Source organism: Perissodus microlepis, chromosome 6, assembly GCF_051167445.1.
Source record: "Perissodus microlepis isolate ML-2025 ecotype Zambia chromosome 6, ASM5116744v1, whole genome shotgun sequence".
Taxonomy (NCBI): Eukaryota; Metazoa; Chordata; class Actinopteri; order Cichliformes; family Cichlidae; genus Perissodus; species Perissodus microlepis.
The window spans coordinates 24,835,864-24,857,571 of NC_140466.1; the positions used below are offsets into that span (position 1 = coordinate 24,835,864).

The 21,708-nt window shown below is 42.9% G+C and overlaps 1 protein-coding gene across 2 annotated transcripts in view; it reads right to left on the minus strand.

Annotated features, from left to right (window-relative positions):
* The window catches only part of znf827 (zinc finger protein 827), a 75,773-nt gene that overhangs the window by 25,333 nt on the left and 28,732 nt on the right, over window positions 1-21,708 (minus strand). For both annotated transcript variants that reach the window (XM_084931637.1, XM_084931636.1), the window contains exons 4-6: window positions 21,020-21,515; window positions 13,302-13,574; window positions 1,037-1,279 (exon numbers count right to left, since the gene is read on the minus strand). In XM_084931637.1, the coding sequence (XP_084787763.1) occupies window positions 1,037-1,279; window positions 13,302-13,574; window positions 21,020-21,515 (1,012 nt within the window). The remainder of the gene's footprint in view (window positions 1-1,036; window positions 1,280-13,301; window positions 13,575-21,019; window positions 21,516-21,708) is intronic.

A 21,708-nucleotide genomic window follows, 5' to 3' on the forward strand; every position in this document is an offset into this window, starting at 1 on the left:
TCGCTGTTGCCAGGCTCGTGATGGCCTGGCCTCCCTGGGTGGGCATACTCCGTACCCTCGCTGCCCTCCCTACCCTCCTTATCCTCAGCCACCCCCCGCCTTTGCTACAACCCACCACCACCACTACCAAAACCCACCCCCTACCCAAAACACCCTATTCCGTCACACTACTCGCCAAGGACAGAGGTCTCTTTCCGCGTTGCCATGGAGATGCCGCACGGGAGAAATGTAAAGGGAGAGAAGGAAGGAGGGAGGGAGGGGAAGTGCAGGGGGAGAGCGTGTGCAGCCAAGTGTGCTTGAGCCGGCATGTCTGAAAACGAGGAGAGAGAGAGAGAGAGAGAGAATGAAAGAAAGAAAGAGGGAGGAGGGAAGAGGGGGCATTTGTGCAGACACCACTCCCCATGGGGCCTTGTGTGAGTGTGTAAAGGTGTGCAGGAAAGAGTGTGTGGGAAAGAACGATTGGCAATGTGTGAATTTGTGAATATGTGTGAGAGCAAGACGAGCAAAAAAGAATTTAAAAAAAAAAAAAAAAAAGGGAAAAAGAAAGATTTACACAAGCTTGTGTCTCTGTACAGCATTTAAGAGATGCAATCAGAGCCTGGATAGAGCCCTGGGTCCCAGCCCAGGGCTACAAACCTCATCTCTCACATGCACACACCTGGTTTTTCTCTGGGGGGCCATGAATACACGTCAGTGCTCTGTCTTCATCTAGCAATACAAACAGCTGTCTGCTGCTTCAATGTCACTTTCATGGCCATACAGGTAAAAAGCAGGAAGTCATTACATCCTGACTTTACTACAGAGCCACCAGAGGATGGAAATGGAAACATGTAGGTTTTATGGTCAAATATCACAAACTGTCCAAGGTTTACACCAGAGTGCTGAGGGGAGAAAAAAAAAAGAACATGATGCTCCTGTGTGTGTGTGTGTGTGTGTGTGTGTGTGTGTGTGTGTGTGTGTGTGTGTGTGTGTGTGTGTGTGTTGTAGATCTTCTATGGCTCAGTAAACAGTGAGTGACCAGCCTGAGGTAACATACCTGACAATTTAAACAATAGTTCAGAGGCCATTTTGACCGATATGTCTTGCGAGAAGAGATCTTTCTGGGGGCATGCCAACGTCTCGTGGAGGTTACTCATTGGCTCGCTCTTCTCACTCGCACCTAAAGTGCTGAAGGCTAGCATGTGGGAGGCAGGTGGGGTGAGGTCTGCAGGTGGCGGGTCCACCTCCATGGGTTCTGCCTTTACCTTCACCTTCTGGTATTGGGCATCTTTGTTGTTCTCTGTGGAAAATAAGCAAACAAGGAGCAATTATTAGGGTTTCTTCAAAGAAATTCAACCAGCACACCCAAATATTTGTAGGTAAAGATTTCACTCTAGCTTACTGTGATACCGAAACCACAGAAAACCCTGAGCAATAACTTAATAAGAAAAATTAGCAGTATTATTACAATTATTATTGTATATTTTTACTACATTAGTGCATACTTAATGAATTTTTAAGATTAAACAGAAACATACAGTACGCCATTTACATTAAACCATTGGTTCCAGTCAGTTTTGGAGTTACGACCCCTCATAATGATTCATATATACATGTATAGTTACTGTAGCAGGTTCATCCAATCATCCAATTACCTCTGATCATTTCAGGAAGCCCAGGAAAGTAAAACTTTCCTTAAAAAAAGAAAAACAAAAGAACAACAATGGCAAGTCCAAAACAAACAAACAAACAAAAAAAACATATCTGCAGGCATTAAAATGTTAGACTTCTACAGTTTAATGAAGACCTGTCCCTCATTCCTCTTGAATAACATTATTCATCCTCAAATTTCATGATCATTTCCATTTTTCCACACCTCGCCTTATTTCAGATTTTAACATCACTACACCTGTCCTGTTTGCCTGCATTCCCCCAGCCAATCAGACCCGGGTCCTTAAACTCATTATAATTGATGGCCTTTGTTCTTGTATTCCAATTAATCCATCCTTATTGAACATTTTATAAAACTCTCTATTGTTAATTTGTCTAGACTTAATCAAGCGCAGTATAATATTACACTGCACTTTTTCAAGTAAACCTGACAACAGAACGGTGTAATTGCTGATGAAAGTGCTTCATTTGGCGCGTTTTTCCTCTAAAATTACCTAACAGACGTGATTACTCTGTTTAAGCAAAGTCTATTTTAAGAAAAGTAAAACCCTCCCTCTTCTATCTTTGAACATACTAAGTTAAATCAGTGATCCTGGCATTTCCTGCCTTCAAAAGGCAAAAAGAAAAGGTTTACACCACTCACTTCAATTGTTGTCAATCACTAACGATTAAAAAAAAAAGAAAGAAAATCCAAATATATTTGTAATGATCAGCATGATTACATTATGAAATTCTAGTTTATTTTCCCTGCCTGAATCACATTCACTTAACCGAGATTCACTCCATACCCCACCCGTCCCTTCTGCCCGTCCTACCCTCACAGAGACCCTAAACCCCAGCAGGGGGGCATGGCGTTTTAAAAGAATCAAGTAACACTTCAGTTTAAACTTCTTTAAAAAGGGGAAAAAACATATTTAGTTAATTCAAATTTCACCATCTCACCAGAACAAAACACTCAAACTCTCCCTTCAGGTCCAAGTAAATTAAGCATCCTGCATGCGTGTTTACAGATGTTGCATGAATGGAATTAAATCTAAACCAGCGGAAATCCGAATAACAGCCAAAGCATGAGAGCACTGGCTCTAAAGCTGAGCTGAGCCGGTTAGCATCTAGCTGTGTGATTATGAGGGCAAGAGGGCAGCGGGAGGTCATGCTGTCGCTTGAGGACAGCAGTCCATGTAGGTTTACTGAGGCAAGCAACAGAGACAGTAAAACCCTTTAAATGTTACCTAGGAAGCAATGCCTCTCTGTTTATGATGACACGTGTAATTTGCTCCCCTCCCCACCATCTCGCAATCAATGATGCAAAATGCTAAAGCAACCAATGACTTGTTTCTTGTGCAAGTTTAAAGAAGGGAGCGGCTAAAAATAGTCATGAGGGAGATGGCAGCTGTTAGGAATGTCCTGAACTGATCTAGACTCAAATTTCATCCATGGATGTTTAAAGAAAAATATGAAGAAACTGGGGTTACACCGAGCTATTTCAGTGTCACAAGCTCTCCAGTGGTCTTGATTGCTATATTTATCAGATTAAATGTTCATTTTACAGCAGGTTTTCACTGTGCAGCTGCATAATGAGGAAAAATAAATAAATAACTCAAATCCAAGACAAAAAAACAACAACAAAACCCCCAAAAAAGAACAACATTGGGACATCCTTAAGCATCTGCAATTCCAAGATAGCTGATCTTTGACCAGAGTGATGGCAGGAGGCAGAGTCTCGGTGTGATGACAAACAGAAGCAAGACAAAGCAGTGGGGTTTATACAGCGCTGCTGACATGGCGACTCACACGATTAAAGGGATATACAAATTTGGCAGGACATCAGGAGCAGTGGGAGGCATGGGGGAGGCTACAGGAGCAGGAGAGAAAGACAGGAGGGCAATAAAAGACCTGGGCTAACCCTGCCACCTCTCCTCTTACATTCTTTATCCGTCTGGTCAAAAAGGCCAACGTGAGACAAACGCTGGTCCTGCATTAAAACTGAATTTACTAAATCCATGTGTATGCATACACTCCTGTGTTTATGTGCATGAAATAAGTGCTACCAGCCCCTTGCCTCCTCCCTGAGGTCCAGGTGTCTGCTTTATTGGTAGTAGCCAGCATGTGGGGGACACTGACAACCATCAGCCCCACTAATCCCTTAATCAGGTAGCCAGAGTTGGCCAAGAGTAACCTCAGAGAGGCTGATGGAGAAGCACAGGAGAGGAGGAGGAGGAGGAGATAGAACGGAGGGTGGAGGGGGTAGGGGGCACTGCACTGTCAGGGTCAACCAAGGGACACTCGAGCCTTTACCATCAGATCTCCACCCTAGTGACAGAGGCTGCGTGAACTGATCTGCTGCAAAACAGATGAAACGCACCAATGTACCAGAGGATCATTCACGTGTTAGGATAAATATGCTTATAACTCAAAAAGCCATGACACAACGATCGCATGATAACAGACGTAGCACATTTTAAAGGGCTTACTTCTCCAGGATGTCTGGATGGGTGATGTGCTCTCATGCAACCAAACATGTTCTGGTATCAGTGGTTAATAAAGACCTATTTTCAGCCATCATATAAATATGGACAAGTGCACACTTATCATTTGAGCATTAAATAACTACCTTAAATTATTTAAAATGCTGCAGCAGTGTTTGTTTGTTTTTTAAGTTGAGAGTGTGCCGTGCACTGCAGCAAATTTAGTTAATTTAGAAAAAACATGGACAGATTTTCTTTTCAATCAATCAACTGGTTGAAGAGTAGTCACAATTTCAGTCCAACAATTTTGATTGGTCAAATTCATCCCTAAACATTTGATCTTAAACACACCAACACTGAAAGGATCACATCACAGCAGGCTGGATGAAAAGTCTATCTGTCACCAAATAAAAAAATGAAAATATGGCCTTACTCCCACATTGATAATAGCTATGGCTTTTTGGTTGGGGTCATGACCTTATGTTCTGAAGCCATAAAAAGCAGCCCTTTACACTGTCTGAATCCAGCCCATGCAAGAGCGCGCGCGTGTGTGTGTGCGTGTGTGCGTGCGTGCGTGTGCGTGTGTGTGTGTATTCCCCTCTAGTGCAGAAGCCTCCAGCTGCCATTAGGCCACAGAATCAGGTCTGGAAAAATGTCTCAGTGTGCATGGTACGCACAAAAGAGACTGTGCCCTTTCTCAATAAATATCATAGCTTTTCTTTAGTGTCACTGTTGCTCCAGCACCACTATTTCAAGATGGGAACCAGACTACACAAAAATAGTAAAAGGAGTTTGTCACATCTGGGATATTTCCATTTCCATTAATATTCTATTTTTAAAACTTTCTGTGGCTAATTTCTTAGAGCTTCCTCCACTTTCCTGATGGTTTCCATGGCAGCATTTCATTAATTAATACAGTACTGTACAAAAGTCTCGAGTCACACCTCATTTCTTTATATTTTGCTCAAGGAGCCAAACTTCCTTGCATTTTTTTTAAGTGGACTTCAGCATTAGTTATCTGGGATTTCTTTGGACTCTCGCTGCTTCTTCACTCATTTTTTAATCCAGTCCTTGTAATGACCATTTTCAGAGAAATCTTTTTAAGTTTGTTTTGACCTATGAATCATTAAAGCATAAAAAATAAAATAAAGTCGTCAAACACAAGGGATGAACCAATGTTGTGTCTACAGATCATAGGCAGCTTAGGAAAGAATTAATTTCAAGTTGGATCGTTGCTACTAGCAGCTTGTTTGAAAAATAAATAATCTGTTCCAGTTTGTTTAGATGAATCTCTGAAAAATGGTAAAGATAACACAGTTTGACAGACATTAAATAGAAGTTTTGCACCAACAATGTGACTCACAAAAACCTACTGGCAAAAACTTGATATTTCTCTGCATAGTGCGAGTGTGTCATTAAAAACTATCTGATGAAAATGGACAAGTGGAGGACAAGTGCACACCTAAAAAAATTTAAAAACTATGTACAGCAGATGGAACAGCAGTTAAACGCCATGTCTTTTAGGAATCAGAAGACTGACACAGGACCTGAAACATTGATCTAATTGTCAACGGCTTAATTTTTAGCATGGCAACGATCCCAAACACACTGCAAGTGCAGTAAAAGCATACCTGGATAGAGAAAAAACAACAACAAAACCACACAGTGGAACACTATCACTCATGGATCGGCTTCCCCAGAGCCTGAACCTCAACCTTATTGAAGCAGTGTAGGATCATCGTGACAGAACAGAATAAAAGGCAGCCAACGTCCAAAAGATTCACTTCAAGCTCGTGAGAATTGTACAAATTATTTTTTTGTCTTTGCTAATACTACGCTGTATTTTCATTTTTTGTTTGCACATGTTTCAATAATTTACTGCACCTGATTTGTACATGTTTTTGCAAATTCCTTGCAAAAATGTGTAACTCAAAAGAAATTCAATGACTGACTTGAGACGTTTGCACAGTACTTTAAGTGTCCACTTCAAAATAACAGACACAAAGGTTGTGTCTATTTGCCATTTTTTGAAGGCTCAAGATCTTTTTTCAGTTCTTAAGAGCAGATGAAACAATTTCACAGACTTGCACATATCATTGTCGTTCCAAATCTTTTTAAAATAAGAAGTGGCCTTTTAGTTTTATTTGGGTTTAGTTTCAGTACTTCACGTCTTTGTGTCTCTGTTTTACCAGAGAAATGAAGCTGCAATGAAGTTGAGCAATAAAAATGTGCTTGGATTAGTTCATATAAAAAGTGTAAGAACAGCCATTCTGTGCAACTCTGAATGTATGCCCCATTACTACAAACATGTTATATTCTCATTCTCTCTTCCACATCTCGACTCAGTGTTTGAGTCAGACTGGAAGTGATTGGGATTTGTGTGATGTTCTGTTTTTAGTGATCACCTTTGGCCTCAGGTGTCAACTTGAATCTGTGTGGACCTGGGAGCCTGTTTTGCTGAGGATACACAGTGCACAGGTTGCGCAATTACACTTGGATTAAAACACTCACGCAGTCCAGTGATTTAATACATGCACAGTCAATTTACTGCACTACCTTGGTGCAATGAAAGCATAGGAATAAAAACTTGGAGTGACAGGCAGTGAGGGAGATAGAGAGGTAAAGAGGATGGGTAACGATAGGGAAAAATGTCAAACAGTGCTAGAATAGAAGAAGAAAAAAAGAAGCACCCGAGGGTAACAGGGTAAAAAAAAAAAGCAAAGTGAGAAAGAAGAGCTGGAAAAGGACAGAAGGATGAGGAATAGCTAGAGCCTAAATGACAACCTCTCCCCCTCCCGTTACCCAAGTCTACACTTCTCCCTGCTCTGTTATTCCACATCTCTCTCCATCCCTGCCCCCATCCCTCGCTCTCTCAATCTCTCTATTCTGCTGCTCTCCAGCCGACCTGCTCAGACAGGGGTGAAGAGTTCAGGCGCTTCAAAGGCTGCAGTGTAGAGACTGCATGTCATGTGGGAGCCACAGCAGCCTTGCCTGCAGACTTCACAGACAGCTGCTGCTACAATTGATCCTCGACCAGCCAGTGTGCAGTAGTTCAGGCTTCCAACGGTTGCATACTGCAGCTACATCTGACTCTGGAGCAGCGTGCTTGATATACAGCCCATAAGTAGCCAGATAGGGCCTTTGCGAAGTACTCCTAAACAAAAACATTGGACACAAGCCAGAGCTGAGGTAAGGATACTAAAGCCTTATCATACAAAGGTCAGGACAAAAGGTGCCAAGTGATTTCCTCTGTAATTTTGTCAATCACTGCTGCATATATTACCAGGCACTCAGGAAGCAAACACATCCAGCAAGGGGCAAAAGGAATCAACTCTGCATTTCTGTAAATAGAACTTATAGGCAGTGATGAGGAGCCAGCGAGACAGAATATGGAAGTAGGAAGGCGGGAGTAGGAGAGGTCAGCGAGCGGCCACACTGAGGAGGCACAGTGAGGACACTGCCAGAACAGTGTAGAGCTTAATATAAAGTAATACCGTACAGTAATGCCAGTGTTTTGAATTAGAATGAGGTGCTTAGGCATTACGCTGTGATTGGTTATATTGAGTAAACAGTAAATCCTTTTACGTGCAAGTGACGAGAGAAAATTACAATCGCATTTACTTATTTGCTAGAAAGAGGAAAGGTTTTAAATATTTAACATTCTTTACATCCAAACCAAAGCTGGGATTCATTCAAATTACCTCATTTTTTTTTTTTTAAATAAAAGGTATTTATGTTTGTATCTAATATGCATTATAACAAAATGAATATTATACTGATCAGACATGTAAGTAAATAAACAAATGACGTGGGTTTTTTGTTGTGTTTGTTTTTTTTTTTAATACATGTAGGTGTAGAGGATGCTTTATTTTCTAATGATCCCTTTAACAGGATAACATTGATAGTTAAAAGAATTCCCAGGCTGTACCCAGGCTCTCACCCTGTAAAGACTCAGGCTTTTGGGGGTGGCAGACAGTGGCACTGTATGTGGGCCATATTGGACCCATGTAAAGTCAATGGCAAATTATGATACAAATGTAAATACTTGTATCGTAGCCTTTGTCACATTTCAGTCACCAATAAAATGGTTTACTGTATTTATTGAGAGGTTCTTTTTATGATTTTCTGGGAAATCATAATACAACATTGTTGCTCTTATTTTGAAGGGCTGCTATTTCTAATTTAAATTAGCATGTCTGCATGAAAATGCAGATTCTCTCTAAATGTGCTGGAAAGATGGAAAAAAAACAAAACCCTAAAACAAAATAAAAAGATTAATGCACAACCTATATTTTTTAACAAGACTTGGACTTGTAATTATTTATTGACTGAAGTATGAGGTGAAAGCGTGTGCTTCGTTTGTGGAGAGCAGATTGCCGTGTCTGAATCATCTCATGAGACTAAACATGACAAGTACATGCTTGGATAGGCTCATGCTGAAATAGGACAAACTGGATGGTGTTGCAACGGATGGAGGTCCAAATCTGACAGGGAAAAATGTTGGACTTTAGAAACTGATACAAGATAAAGTGACTGAAATGAAGGTGCAAGGAACTGCTAAGAATTAACCACATGGAAATTGATTACTAAATTAGTTTACTTAATCAGAGCAAGAACACCAAATCACAGACAGTTTGCTTTACATTTGAACTAGGATGAGACTGAACATGGTGACACAGGCTACCACACAGCTGTCAGGTAGCTCATCGAGGTGCCATTAAAGATAGAAAGAATATGGGACCTGAGAGCAGAAATTTGAGAGTTTTATGAGAAGAAAAGTAATAGAGCTCTCTGAAAGGAAGGCAGACGTTGCACTTGCTGTTGTGACTGCCCCTTGCTTTTCTACTCATACAATGAACCAAATTTTAAATAGTTTAAGCCTAAAACAGACTAGATTTCCCACTTAAAACTACAAGCAAAATAACAATAGCATAAAGTCATTGAAAGAAAATACGCATTTTATTCAAAACTGTTTTTGGGAATGTTGAATAAATAGTGAAACAATGTTGGCATTTTTAGTACGCCCATTTCACATTCTCATTACAAAGTGCAACATCTACTTTTACAGTAACAGTAGCATCTTATAAGAAGATACCTTAATATAAATTAATATTAAGCACAACTGAGTTCAGCTTATTGTTGTCTTCCACAACAGTTTCTCAAGTGGTCTCTTACGAAAATGAATTGCCCACCCCTGGTCTAAGAAAATGTATGAATGAACAATTTGTTTCCCTAAAAATCGATCTGCTAAAAAAAGAATCCATACATTCGGCTATTTCAATATCTCTGTGGGTACAATTATAGTTTAGAAAGGTCCAAAAAGTCTTGTAAGAACCCCCCCCAGCAGATCAGCCCATGTAGGAAAATGCCCAAAAAAAAAAAAAAAAAAAAAAAAAAAAAAGATTGTCCATGGTGTGTATTACATTTTTCACATAACCAACCAAACTGATTCTAACCAGAAGAGAAGTGGGATGATCTAGAGGAAGATAAGTAAACCAGAGTCTCCATATCTGAGGCTGGCCGTTAAAAAGAAGAGCATAAACTCAAACTTTCCAAACTCTGACTCAAAGGTCAGCATGCTGGATTGTTTAATGAAACTGCCAGTCGATGACCTGTGAGGCATCTGTTTCTTTTAACAGAATAATAATCCTAATCTCCACAACAGAAAAACTACCAACAAAAGGAGGGTTGTGAAAGAACTGATGTGTAGTACATGGACAAAAATCCTGAAACACATCACCAGTGAAGAAATTCTGCAGAAAAAAACATCTGTTGACATTTTAGTTAAAGAGGAAAAATGGAAAAAGTCCCTTGTCAGCTGTATCCATGTATGTAATCAAAGAGGATAAAAAGCTTGCTTGTCAAAATGAGATTTTCATTGGATTAAAAAAAAAAAAAATTAATGAACTGTTTGTTTGTTTCCACAAAACCGTAGTTGAAATATTTTATCACTGAAAAATAATTTCTTCCAGGTAAACAAATCCACAACCTTCTTTAAGTTCCACATTTGTGGTTAAACATTATCATGTTATTGTAGCTGCTGCATTTGAGATAATCGTGTCAAGTCCATTAATTAGGAAGCCAGGTGAAGCTGACTGTTAATTATCAATCAATTAGATTTGGCCAGTGCTACAAAATCTGCCGCTACTACTGGAAAAAAGCTGAAAAGGCTTCTTTTTTTTATTATTTAACATTCAGTTAATTGATACTGCTACACAGATGAAAAAAGCCCAACCTTACAGCTTTTAAAATCACAATGACCACTCTATCAAAGAGGTGGTGGACCAAACCAGGGGAATTGCCAGCAAATATTAATAGCTAAAATTGAATGGACATCGGAACAGGCTCCAGTGTGATGCATTTGTCCCTTTCCTGCAGAGTGAGTGCATACAGTCTGGCTTTCTATAACAACAACAATAAAACTAACCTCATATGTTAAAAGGGTGTTGCTGTCAACTGCTCGCTCTAAATCTTTCTGCTCCTTAGTGGTCAAAATTGCTTAATGCAACTTTTATTAGCAAAGTAACGAGCACTAGAGAGGGGAGAGGGCCCGTAAAATGTCCTCGGAGATGCAAGGCCTGTTCCTAAGAAAAAAAAAAATGAGTTAAGTGAGTACAGTGTGATTTCACACCTATGGTGAGGGTGGCTGGATGGTGAGTGGGAGGCACGGCTGTTACCCACACGATGCCAGTCTGCCAGGGCACCACCTAGGGCCCTACATCGCCCCCCTTTTCTCCCCCTCCCGTCCTGTGACGCCATGTTCCCCTTGCCCTGCAACACCAGTGCCCATCTGCTAGGACACGTTAGCCGCTGGCGCCAGGGACTATTTAGCCTGGCGTAATTAGCCCCCAGACACCAGCAGCCTGGTTTTTAAACAGATGTGGGGGAGGTAGCGCTAGCAAGGCGACTATATACGACCAACAAATGTTTGATAAGGATGAGAGAGGAAGAGGGAGAGAGAGCGCGAAGAGAAGATGTGACCTAGTTAAAGGGATGATGCAACTTATGTTACAGCACAATGGGCAGTAATGATGACAACCCCACTTGCTCTGACTGTCCAATGCCATGGTCGAGGAAAGCCGAGCAGATGAAATTTAATTAGGCTGTGTCCATTTGCTGTACTGACATACAAGTATGTGGAAATAAACACTTTAACAGACAGACAAGGATGTTTTAACCTAAAATCCCGATGCGTTTTCCTTATTCCGAGTACCCTCACTGGCTTATTGTGTACTTGGCCTGACCTTTAACGAGGGACAGAGAAAGGTTACAGTGCAGATGCCCTTGAACCTCATGATCGTAATCACACGTGACTGTAACGGCAATGACCTTTACCTGCTTCCCTCCCCTCCTCCTCCTCACCATCTTTTTCCTCCCTTCCTCCACACCCCCCAGGGTCATTTGAGGGTCCAGACTCTTGTCAAGGCTGTCACTCTAGACAGCCCTCTCCATCTACCGCCCCCACTGTTGCCATGGCAATGGACGGCACTGCGCTCCGAGGACTGTGTGAGGGGGCAGAGGGAGCCAGCGGACGGATGAACGTTGCAGCATCTTTCCCTAACCTAGGTCAACCTTGCAGAGCTAGTGTAAGTAACGGGAGGGGATAAATGCTGGTCATGCAGCTTGAAGCCCAAATAAACTGTCAGGATAACGTCAGCGCAGGGACGGGAAAGAGCAGTGATGAAACAAAGAGCACAGGTAGAGGGAGTACAGTGAAGGAATTACATAAAGCCCATAAGCATTGTCTCAATTTCTCTGTTTACACTCACGGGCCAATCATGTAATCCCTGTCTTCTGCAAAGACATGCACACACACGGAAACGTGACCTGGGGGCAGGCACTGGAGCAGCACACGTGTACTATCACAGAGCTCCCAGCCAGCATGAGTCACTGTGAACACCAGTCGACCCAGAGAGAACAATGGCAACCGGTGTGTGTGAGGGTGTCTGTCAAGCGTGCACGTACTGGCACAGGATGAAGAGCCACGGATGGAGCAACACCCCACTGCGCCACCGTCAGACAGCCATTTGTTTTCTTTGTGTGGATGCATACTTGCACGAGCGTGCCACACTGTACGTTTTATGATTGCACCGCCTGTCTTCCTCTTATACTTGTAAAGGAAAAACAATTGCGCTGTACACATAATTTGAGCACTGCAATTAAGCAATCAATAAGGAAAGAATCACTCTGCTCATATGTAGTTGGAAAAGCTAGCTGTGTCGGTGCATACTTCAGCCTGTTTCATTCCTGACTGCCTGAGAGACGCTCTCCAGCAGCCCACAGTGGACAAACACCTGTCCATAACACACTTGAACCAGACCTGGCATTCAGTAGAGATTCTGATGCAGGTTTAAAAAAAGCACCTGCTCTAACACTTTATTTAGCCCGTGATACAAACCGTATAGTACGTTGAAAACAATGATTGCATTTATGTAATGCTAAGCGCAGCAGCAGCAGCGCACAAACTCCGAAAGAAGGAATCAGGTTTGCATCTTCTGCTTCCTTGGGCAGGGAACCAGAAGAGGCAAAGGCTAAATCACGCTGCAATGCATGATGTCAGAGCGGTCTGCACAGGTTGAGACGTGGTTCATGTCAAAACTCTTGCTCTTAAACTGCCTGACATGGAACAAGGAGCAAGTCAGGGTTGAGTTTAAGTTCAACAATGCAAGCAAGGTTATATAATATTATATAATTTGCCATTTGCTGGCCTTGTTTTGGGGGACATCAGAGCAGAAGACACTAGACAAAATAAAAGTGAAACAGAGGCTTCAAAAGAACAAAGACAATTATCCCCCTGCAGGTCCATAATACTCTCCTCAGTTTTAGCTTGGGTTTTATGTCAGCCAGCGTCTTAACCTTCTGCCTACATCTAACCTCCCGAGCTGATCTGGAACATAAACAGCCAACTGGTACAATAAATAACAAGATAACAGTGCGTGACCTGTTCTTTCCTAGAACTACTTGCAGTGGTGACCGTTCTTTTAAATATGTACGTTTGCAGAAACTGCTTTGTTGAAACTCACGAAATACAGTGCAAGAATTCAAAATATATATTGAAGACCACAGAGTTAGTGTTTTGCATAGATTTAAGGGCACAGAACTGTGCCAATTGTTGCAAAGACCGATCTGAGAGCTATAAAGCTCATTTTGCATTTCTACAGTTCTATAGATAAACAGACAGCCTACCTGAAAGCTTAATCAGCAGCTCAGAGGCGACCTTAACGTTGATATCCTGGCTCAGCAAGCTGTTCTTAGCCATGGGGCTTCCTTCTCTTGGTTTCAGCGACCCTGGGCGATCTGTGGCTGCCACCGTTGGCCCATCTGGGCTGAAAGTCGTAGGGAAGCTTGGCTGGATCTGGCTCTGGGACTGGGAGGATGGTCTCGGGCTCAGTGCTTCCTCCACTTTGGGCTCTTCCTTCAGTTGGAACGGAGATTTGAGTGTCTCCCTCTGATTGGCCGCTGGAGCCAAGAAGACAAAAGAGATCAGAGGGAAAAGTGATTATCCAAAGAAGGCCATGATCAAAACACCTGACATGCATTTCATAAGCTGAAGTCACTTACGCAGCACTGTGAAAATGTAAAAAAACAAATGAATGACAACATTTTCCACAATGAGATATCACAGGTCATACTGGCCAACAGTTGGCGCAATATGGGGGGAAAAACCAGGGTGCAATCTCATGATCTCATTTCGTCTTAAGGGTATCCACAACAAATTCAGAATTCCTCCTCTCTTTCTTTTCTACCTCACAGAGCCTTTCCCTCTCCCCAACCCATTCATTTCTGTGCATATTATTCTCAACCTTAAGTCTGGATTCCTCGTTTCCTTTTGCATTTGACATCATCTGAATCCCCTTCATGAGGGGACATGAAATAATTGGACATGAAATAATTCCAGCAGTTCTGATAGCAATCAGCCGAAGTCTTATCTGCCATCTTTGCTGTGTGTAGCCTAGGTTAGGGATTGAACTGTCACATGGATCCCTCTGCTCTAAAGTCATCTTCAAGAGAAACTGGGCCACATCTAATCCGCCTTAGATGAATAATTAATAATTAGACATGGAGCAACTTCCGATAGCCGCCAAGAAAAGAACAGCAGGGCAAGCGCCTCTCTTTGTGTCTCTGAGCACATTCCACTACTCCCTGTGCTAAAGCGAAGGTTTTTACAGGTTATGGCTCAGAAAAATGGTTGAAATAAAAACTGCTTTAACACACACAAAAAAGAAGAGCTAAAAATATTGCCTAAAATATACCATACTGTTAGTGGAAAGACACGTCACGTCTGTTTAATACAGGGCTATGGGAACAGAAGGTTAAAGGATACCACTGTCTACCAATTAAGTGCAGGTGCACTATAACATTTTTCAGAAAGAATGCGAGCACTGAGGACTTTTTTAACAAATAGATTATTGTGCAATATCACAAAACTTCAGTTACTTAAATTTAAGTCACACTGTTTGGCCACAAAATTAAAAACCACTTCCTCTAGGTCCCTCACTGAACCTTTTTATGTCACTAGAGCCATTTTCATTTCCAAATATAGTTTTGTTCTTCTTTTTTTTAAACTATGTCAAATGATTGAAAAATGCACTGCACAATATTCGTTTGATTTATGAGGACACAATAACTTGAAAACTTACCAAGTCTTCTGGACTTAATTGGACGTATTAAAGGATCAAAATCCCCCGCTGTTGCATGAAGTGAAAAAGCCGAGTTTACATGCTCTTTGATCTTGTTTATTCAAAATCTAAAGAGATCAGCCCATGTGACTTGTGAGCACTATCTGCAATAGTGGCATTGTGATGTGGGGCAAATTCATATGCGAGCTAAGAAGCAGCTTTGTTGCTATGATAACCAAACATGACAGAAGTTACAAAAATAAAGATGGTATATAATGTAATTTTTACCCCATAGCAACATAACTCATTTGTAGAAGGACATCACTGCAATCTGCAATAAATCAATTTGCGAGCGCTCCAGCAGACACCACGGTTGAGTACCTGCTAAGGAGCTATGCAGGTATCACTAGTTCAACTTAATAATTAGCCACACCAAATTTGGCTTTCCATTTTTCCATTTGAATGCTAATACTGTTTGACTGTGCTAATGTCGAGTGGTGCAGCGACAAACACATCTTCACATCTACTGGCACAACCCCTGACACTTGTACAGTTTGAAACAGCTTGTACATCCTAGCATGGACACTCAATCTGCAACACACACACAAACACACACAGAGCATGGCTATAAGAGAGGCTATCACTCTTGGGCAGACTGCTGTCCAGTCTCCTCTGGCCCCAGCAGAGATCTGCTCCGCTCCTCACCCGATCGTCTCACCTAACATCTCTAACCGCCACAGGCCTGCCGCCCCCTGCCCACATCATCAATCTGCGCTGGCCCCAGCCCCTCTGATTAATGATGATCTATGCCGGAGGGATAGAGGGCTCAGGGACAGGGGATACAGGGCAGGGAAAGGGGACAGGTGCTGGCGTTCTGACCACCCATGTGATGTTGTGATGCCACAGTGCCACACAATGGCAGGGTTGGGCTTGCAGTTCAAGAGGCTGAGAAGGAACAGGGTGAGCAGCAGCAGGGAGGGGAGGGTGGGGGGACATGGGGGTGGGGCGATGACCTTCAAGTTCAGGGGGGCAGTGGCGCAGGGTCGCACATGGCACCAGCTGGAAATGTCATGCTGTCAGATGTCAGCGGGCAGGCTAAGTATAACCTGGTCAGCACCTGGAAGGACGTCCTCTAATTAGAAGCGTGTTGGGCCATGTCGGATCAGACAGGGACAGCGCACTTGGTCAGCGCCTTACAAACACAGATTAAACAAAAAACAAAAACTCACATTTAACCATACTTTGTGTTGCCGTTTGCTTCGTCATGCTGCGTTCAAACCCCGGGCAGTCGCTGCGCTTAAACCACTGACAAATAAATACTAAACACAAGCTCGGATTCTCGAATCCTTCTCCTCGGCGGCCTCATGACAACAAAAACAACTTCAGGACGTGCACTCACACACAAAGTCACACCACTCCTGTGACCTTTTGGATTGCTATAAATAGAGCGCATTTCCACTCAGAATCTATGTTACAGATCCCAATGAATAATTTAGTAGCCTAATCCAGTAGGCAAGTTTTTTGTTTTTTCTTTTTTGCTCCTCTGAGCTGATGGCTCAAGAACAACAACAAAAAAAAAAAAGGCAGCGCAGAGCACCAACAGGAACTATTCAGCCAACAACACCACCAAGCTTACACTTTTGGCCTTTTGTCTGTCAAAATTCACAATCACAATAGCATCATGAGCATCCAGTCCCTGGCAGATCATTCTGTGAAGTGAGCACAGATTCGCGGAGGAGATGGGCATCTCTGGGTGACTGGGCTTCGCTTATGTGAGTTTCGTGACTGTGTGTGTGTGTGTGTGTGTCTGTGCATGCGCGCACCAATGTCCAGTGTCAGCTCCCTGCGCTGGTTCTAGCTCAGGTTTGACGATGCTATCAGTTTGTCTCCGTGTTATCACACCCTTCTGACACCTGCCACCAACGCTACTTCCATCGCCGTTCTCCTGCCCGTTTCTCTCCCCCTCGCTACGCTTCTCTCTTGCGCCTCATCTGTCTCACTGCCAGGCGCTTGTCCACTCCACCTCACCTCTAGCTCCGTGGCCAGGGCTGCCGTCAAATAACTTCATTAGCTTTCCACCTCTGTCACGCCGGCCTGCTCCCCCTCTGACAATTGGCTGCTGTTTTTTTTGTTTTTTTCAGAGAAGAGGAGGAAGAGAAAAAAAAAAGCACAGGGCTACATGGGGCAGGTTGAGAACCCAACAAAAGCTGACAGTGTGCTAGACACCGGACAGTGATACTGATGGCTGCAGTGGGGATGTATGGACCAGAGGTCACACACAAAAGACCTGCCTGTATCTGCTCATGCAGAGCTGGAAAGCAGGGGACACATACGATTAAATCTAGACATTCTTAAAAGAAGGGAATCAAAAAGACTCTGTCATGAGACGTTCCAAAAAAATGCCTTACAGAATCTTTCCTGCATACTTTTTTCCTTCAATATGCATAAATACACACAAAAAACCTCGATCTCCTGCTAGGATGACACACAAACGGCATGTTTTACAAGTCTAAATTCTGCTTTTGCGTCACATTACTGTACCCAAGCACCACATGGGAGTCGCTCTCCCAGGAAACACATAAATAAGACAACTGCAGAAGCATCATGACAGATGCAACACCTCCTATAAACCCCCCCGCACACCAATTATTCACACCCAGCCAGGGTCAAGCACGTTGTGCCTGTGTCACCGCAGCGGGGTGGGAGTGGGGGGGGTGTTCGGAGGGTGTGCAGTGCCCGCTGTCATTATTAACTCGGGGTCCACTGGGCACAGGGTAGGGGCTGTGCATTTCAAAGTGCCTCTGTGGCTTTCATCTCTGAATCAAAATGTGGATCACACCGGATAGCTAACGGTTGTGTCAGTGTGCAAGGATAAAAATCAAAGGGTATCAGTATAACACTCAACGGAAAGCAGGGCAGCCACCCCCCCCCCCCCCAAAAAAAGAGATATGCTTATTATGTCAGAGGTCACTGAGAGTTCACTGGCTTTTTATGCCTGGGGAACTCGATGCAACTCCCTCTTTGCCTTTTACTCCCTCCGCCTTTGCTTGCTGTCACTTTATCTGTCTCATTTTTCTCCCCGTTTTTCTTTTTTTTTTTCCCCTCTGCAGCTTTTTAATACCCCGCCCCCGCCTCCATAGGGCCTTGTGGGATTGAGGCACTGAGACAGCAGTGTAAAAGCAGGAGGGATGAGCTGCTCGTGTACGCACTCAATCTGGGTTGGCAGGGAGGTCAAAAGAAATAGAGTCTAGAGGTCCCAGGAGGAACTTCCTCACCTCTCCTTTCCTGGCTGCTCCTTGGCATGGGTAAGTCTCATAAAGATCTGAGCCCACTTCTTTCCACTTTCATAACCCTCCTTTCTTTAACTCCGCCCCCCAACAAAGGGAGAGAACTTTGTGATCAAAGAAGTGGTATTCATTAAAGCCCATCATCACGCATTCAAGTTCAACATCCTCTCGTCCTGTCTTTTTATATCCTGCCTCACTCTCTTTGAATGATGCCCCGACTAAGATGTCCGCCACTTGACACTGGGCTGACATTGCAGGGAGCCATCTTGGCTCCTCTGGGAGTTGCCTGGGCTTGATTGTGCAGTCTGGGAGTGAAGCGCAACTGGCACCCAGGGGGCATCCATGTGGAGCCGGGGCGTGCAAGATCGAGTGGGAGTTAACTAAGCTGAGCCGAGTCCCCGTGCATCCTGGCGGGGTCACAGGATGGCGCTGAGGGCGCTAATCATTTCAAATTATGAATTCCTTTTTAATTATGAATTATGCATAAATTTTTAATTAATCTAATGTTCCCAGGGTTTTTTTCCCCTCCCATCCTTACTCTCAAGATCTCAATCTAATTACACAGTATTAAGAGGAAGAGTGGCAGTCGTCGCCTCGACCCTGGCGCTGAACCCCGGTCAACCTTTTTCCATCAATCTTGCCATCTTCTCCAAGCTCATCCTTTGATATTTTCTGCAACACGGTGAAATGCATCTAAACATGGGTCAGGCCTCGTACGGCTGGGAACAGCGTGTTTGTTAAGTTTGTTCAAGAAAGTGCAGTATCATAGCTGGCTTAGGAAAATAAAGAAGGAAAGGACAAACTTCCTATCAAGAGCAGCCAATATGAAGTCTTCTATTTTAGACGACAATCTTTAAGTCAGCTTGTGTAAATATTCAGTTTATCCCTTTGGCTAATTTGGAATTGAATTTGTCAGTAATAATAACAACATGTGCAAGGAAAAGCAGGAGGAAGACGCCAGGAATCTACAATTAGTCACCAACCGTGACAACTGACAAGATGCCGGCGAGGAAAATAAACCCCTTGACCACTATTGATGAGGTACCCTTGAGCAAATCATTTAGTCCCTGACTGCTTTTGTGGAGTTAATCAGTGCTCAGCTGCAGAGAGCTGAAGACGTGCCACCGGGCATTACCAAGTATCAATTTTACCAAAAAAAAAAAAAAAACAAACAAAAAAAACAAAAAAAAAAAAAACACCCCATCATACTGCATTTATGTTTGACTGGATAAATGATTTTAAAACTGAAACTTTACTTGGGTATTGATATGTAAAAATAACTGCAATTTCCAAAACTTAGACTAACTAAGAACATGCATGTTTGCATGAACTGCATGTTTTATGCTATTGGATTTAAGGTTCTGCCCTTTCCCCCATAAATACCACACTGGACGACCTCCCTCGTACCAGCAATGATGAGTTTTGACACCTCTGTGTACATCTATAAAGACAATTTCCAGGTTTTTCCAAGGGTAGGTGATACAAACCCAGTCACATGACCGAAACCACTCAGTTCAGGAAAGAGCATCAAGGGTTACTCCTAGTAGATAAAGCATTAACAACGTCACAGTGGCACATAAGTCAATTTCCTGTATATATTCCATTCTGCTGCTACCAACCCTGGTTGTGTGTACAGTGGGATGCGCTTTGCCCGATTACCAGCAATTTATGTTAGATGTTTTGAGTCATTACCGACAGGGTCCACAATTCATAAGCAACAACAACAAAAAACAGAAGAGACAGGAAAAGCTCAGAAAAGGCTTTCTGAGCAGTCTTAGCCCCATGCAGTGAATCGGGCAGAAGGAGGATATGAGTAAATGAGCTAGATGTGTTGGGCCCAACAGTTTCTCACTTATGCATAAACTCTGTGTATCAATCATTGAAATGTGTCAGCTTTTGAATATGGATTTAAAGCCCAGATCTCACCTTCCCGTGTTTATCTCAGCGTCATCTGTGCTAGGGTTTTGTTTTTTTTTTTAAACTGATGTTACTGGAATATTTTAAGCTGCTGTATCAGTTCACTACATTATGTTTTCAATAGCAATACAGAGTATATATAACAAATACCTATGCACAGGCAAGAACACATTAGGCCAAAACCTGGATCAGAAACCACTATTGTCGTGTGGGTACCACAATGTATGGTACACAAACAAATCATGAATGGATGATGTATGTATGATGTATAAGAGACTACAGTATACTATGATTAAAAGATTTGAATTCCTTTAGTATAGCTGAAATTGCTTTGAATACATGTGGCATTATGACACCACCTTTTCTGTGCTCAATAAGTTAAAGAGCTCAATCACATATGCCAAAACCCATCTGTGCAGTGCGACTAGATGCACATAGTGTGAACTGTTTCTATTCTTTTCACCAAGAATGACACCAATGGGAATTTTAAATGTTTTCTTATGTTAATGCCCATAAAATAAAATAAAAAAAGAAGCCCGAGATGCGTTGGTGTACGTGCTGCTGTCAAAAGCTAAAACTCTCTATTCCCCGCATGTTTGAAATAACAGACATTTTACGTTCTCGTTGTTTTTATAAGCCATTTAAAATAAAAAATAAATAAAAATAAAACAGCTCAGAGACATACTGCAGCCTTGACCTGAGACAATAAGCATAAAAAAGTGTTTACACTTCTTACGAATGTTATTTCTGGTGACAATGAAGAATCAAAACAAAACTTAAGGCAAAGGGGAGACAACATCTAGCTGGAGATCAGCGCCGATGTCTTCATATGAGAGTTTGGAAGAACTGAAAAACTCTTGATGAAAGTGCAACTGCAGTGAGTCGAGTTTAAAAAGTCAAGCTGAGAAAGCGGCACAATAAACAAAGCAATTATGGATTACAGGAGTTACACCACCGCTGCATCTGTGTGAGCTGCTTTTCTATGCGTTTCTGCACAGCGTTAACTAAATGCAGCACTGTAAAGACTGCACTATAAAAAAAAGCTTTTGTTTAACGTAGGAAAAAATAAATCTATGCTAACCTGAAAGCTTCATAAGCAGGTCAGTGGCCGTTTTGGTAGTGATGTCAGGGCTGAATAAGGAGGCTGTGGTCGGAGCGCTGGGGCTGGATCTGACGCCGACTACGACCCCTACTCCGGGTAGGTCCAGGGAGTTGACGCTGCTGCTGGCACGGTCCCTGCAGATGCTGAAAGGGGAGAGCACGGACAGGTCTCGCTCTTGTGGCTCCTCCTTGATGTGGACGTGATTGGAGGACGCCTCGACTGGAGGGGACGTCTGCTGCTGAGCGTCCGAGTGCAGCGGGGACACCTCCGTCGCTCTCATGTCTGCGGAACTGCCGTCACCCATCAGGGAGCCCTCGCCCTCCGTGTCGGTGGTGATCTCCTCTTTCACCTTGACGTCTGTGCGTGGGAAGTGCTGGTGGCAGCGCATGTGAAGCTTCAGGCTGAAGTGACGGGAGGAGGTAAAGGGACAGAGTTCGCACTGAAACGTCTCACCCCGGTCCTGGTGCTGATGTACCTGGGAAAAAAATGGGGACAGGTTTAAGCGTCAAACCCCTCCTTATCTCCAGCACTGCATGGCGCCAGGAAGACAGCTAGGGATCTTTTGCTTCATTTCTACATTTCTTTGTGAGCCGCAACAGTGTTAAATCATGCAAAAGAGAAATGTAAACATTTAAATAGTGATCAAACACGACATGTATGGGGATCAG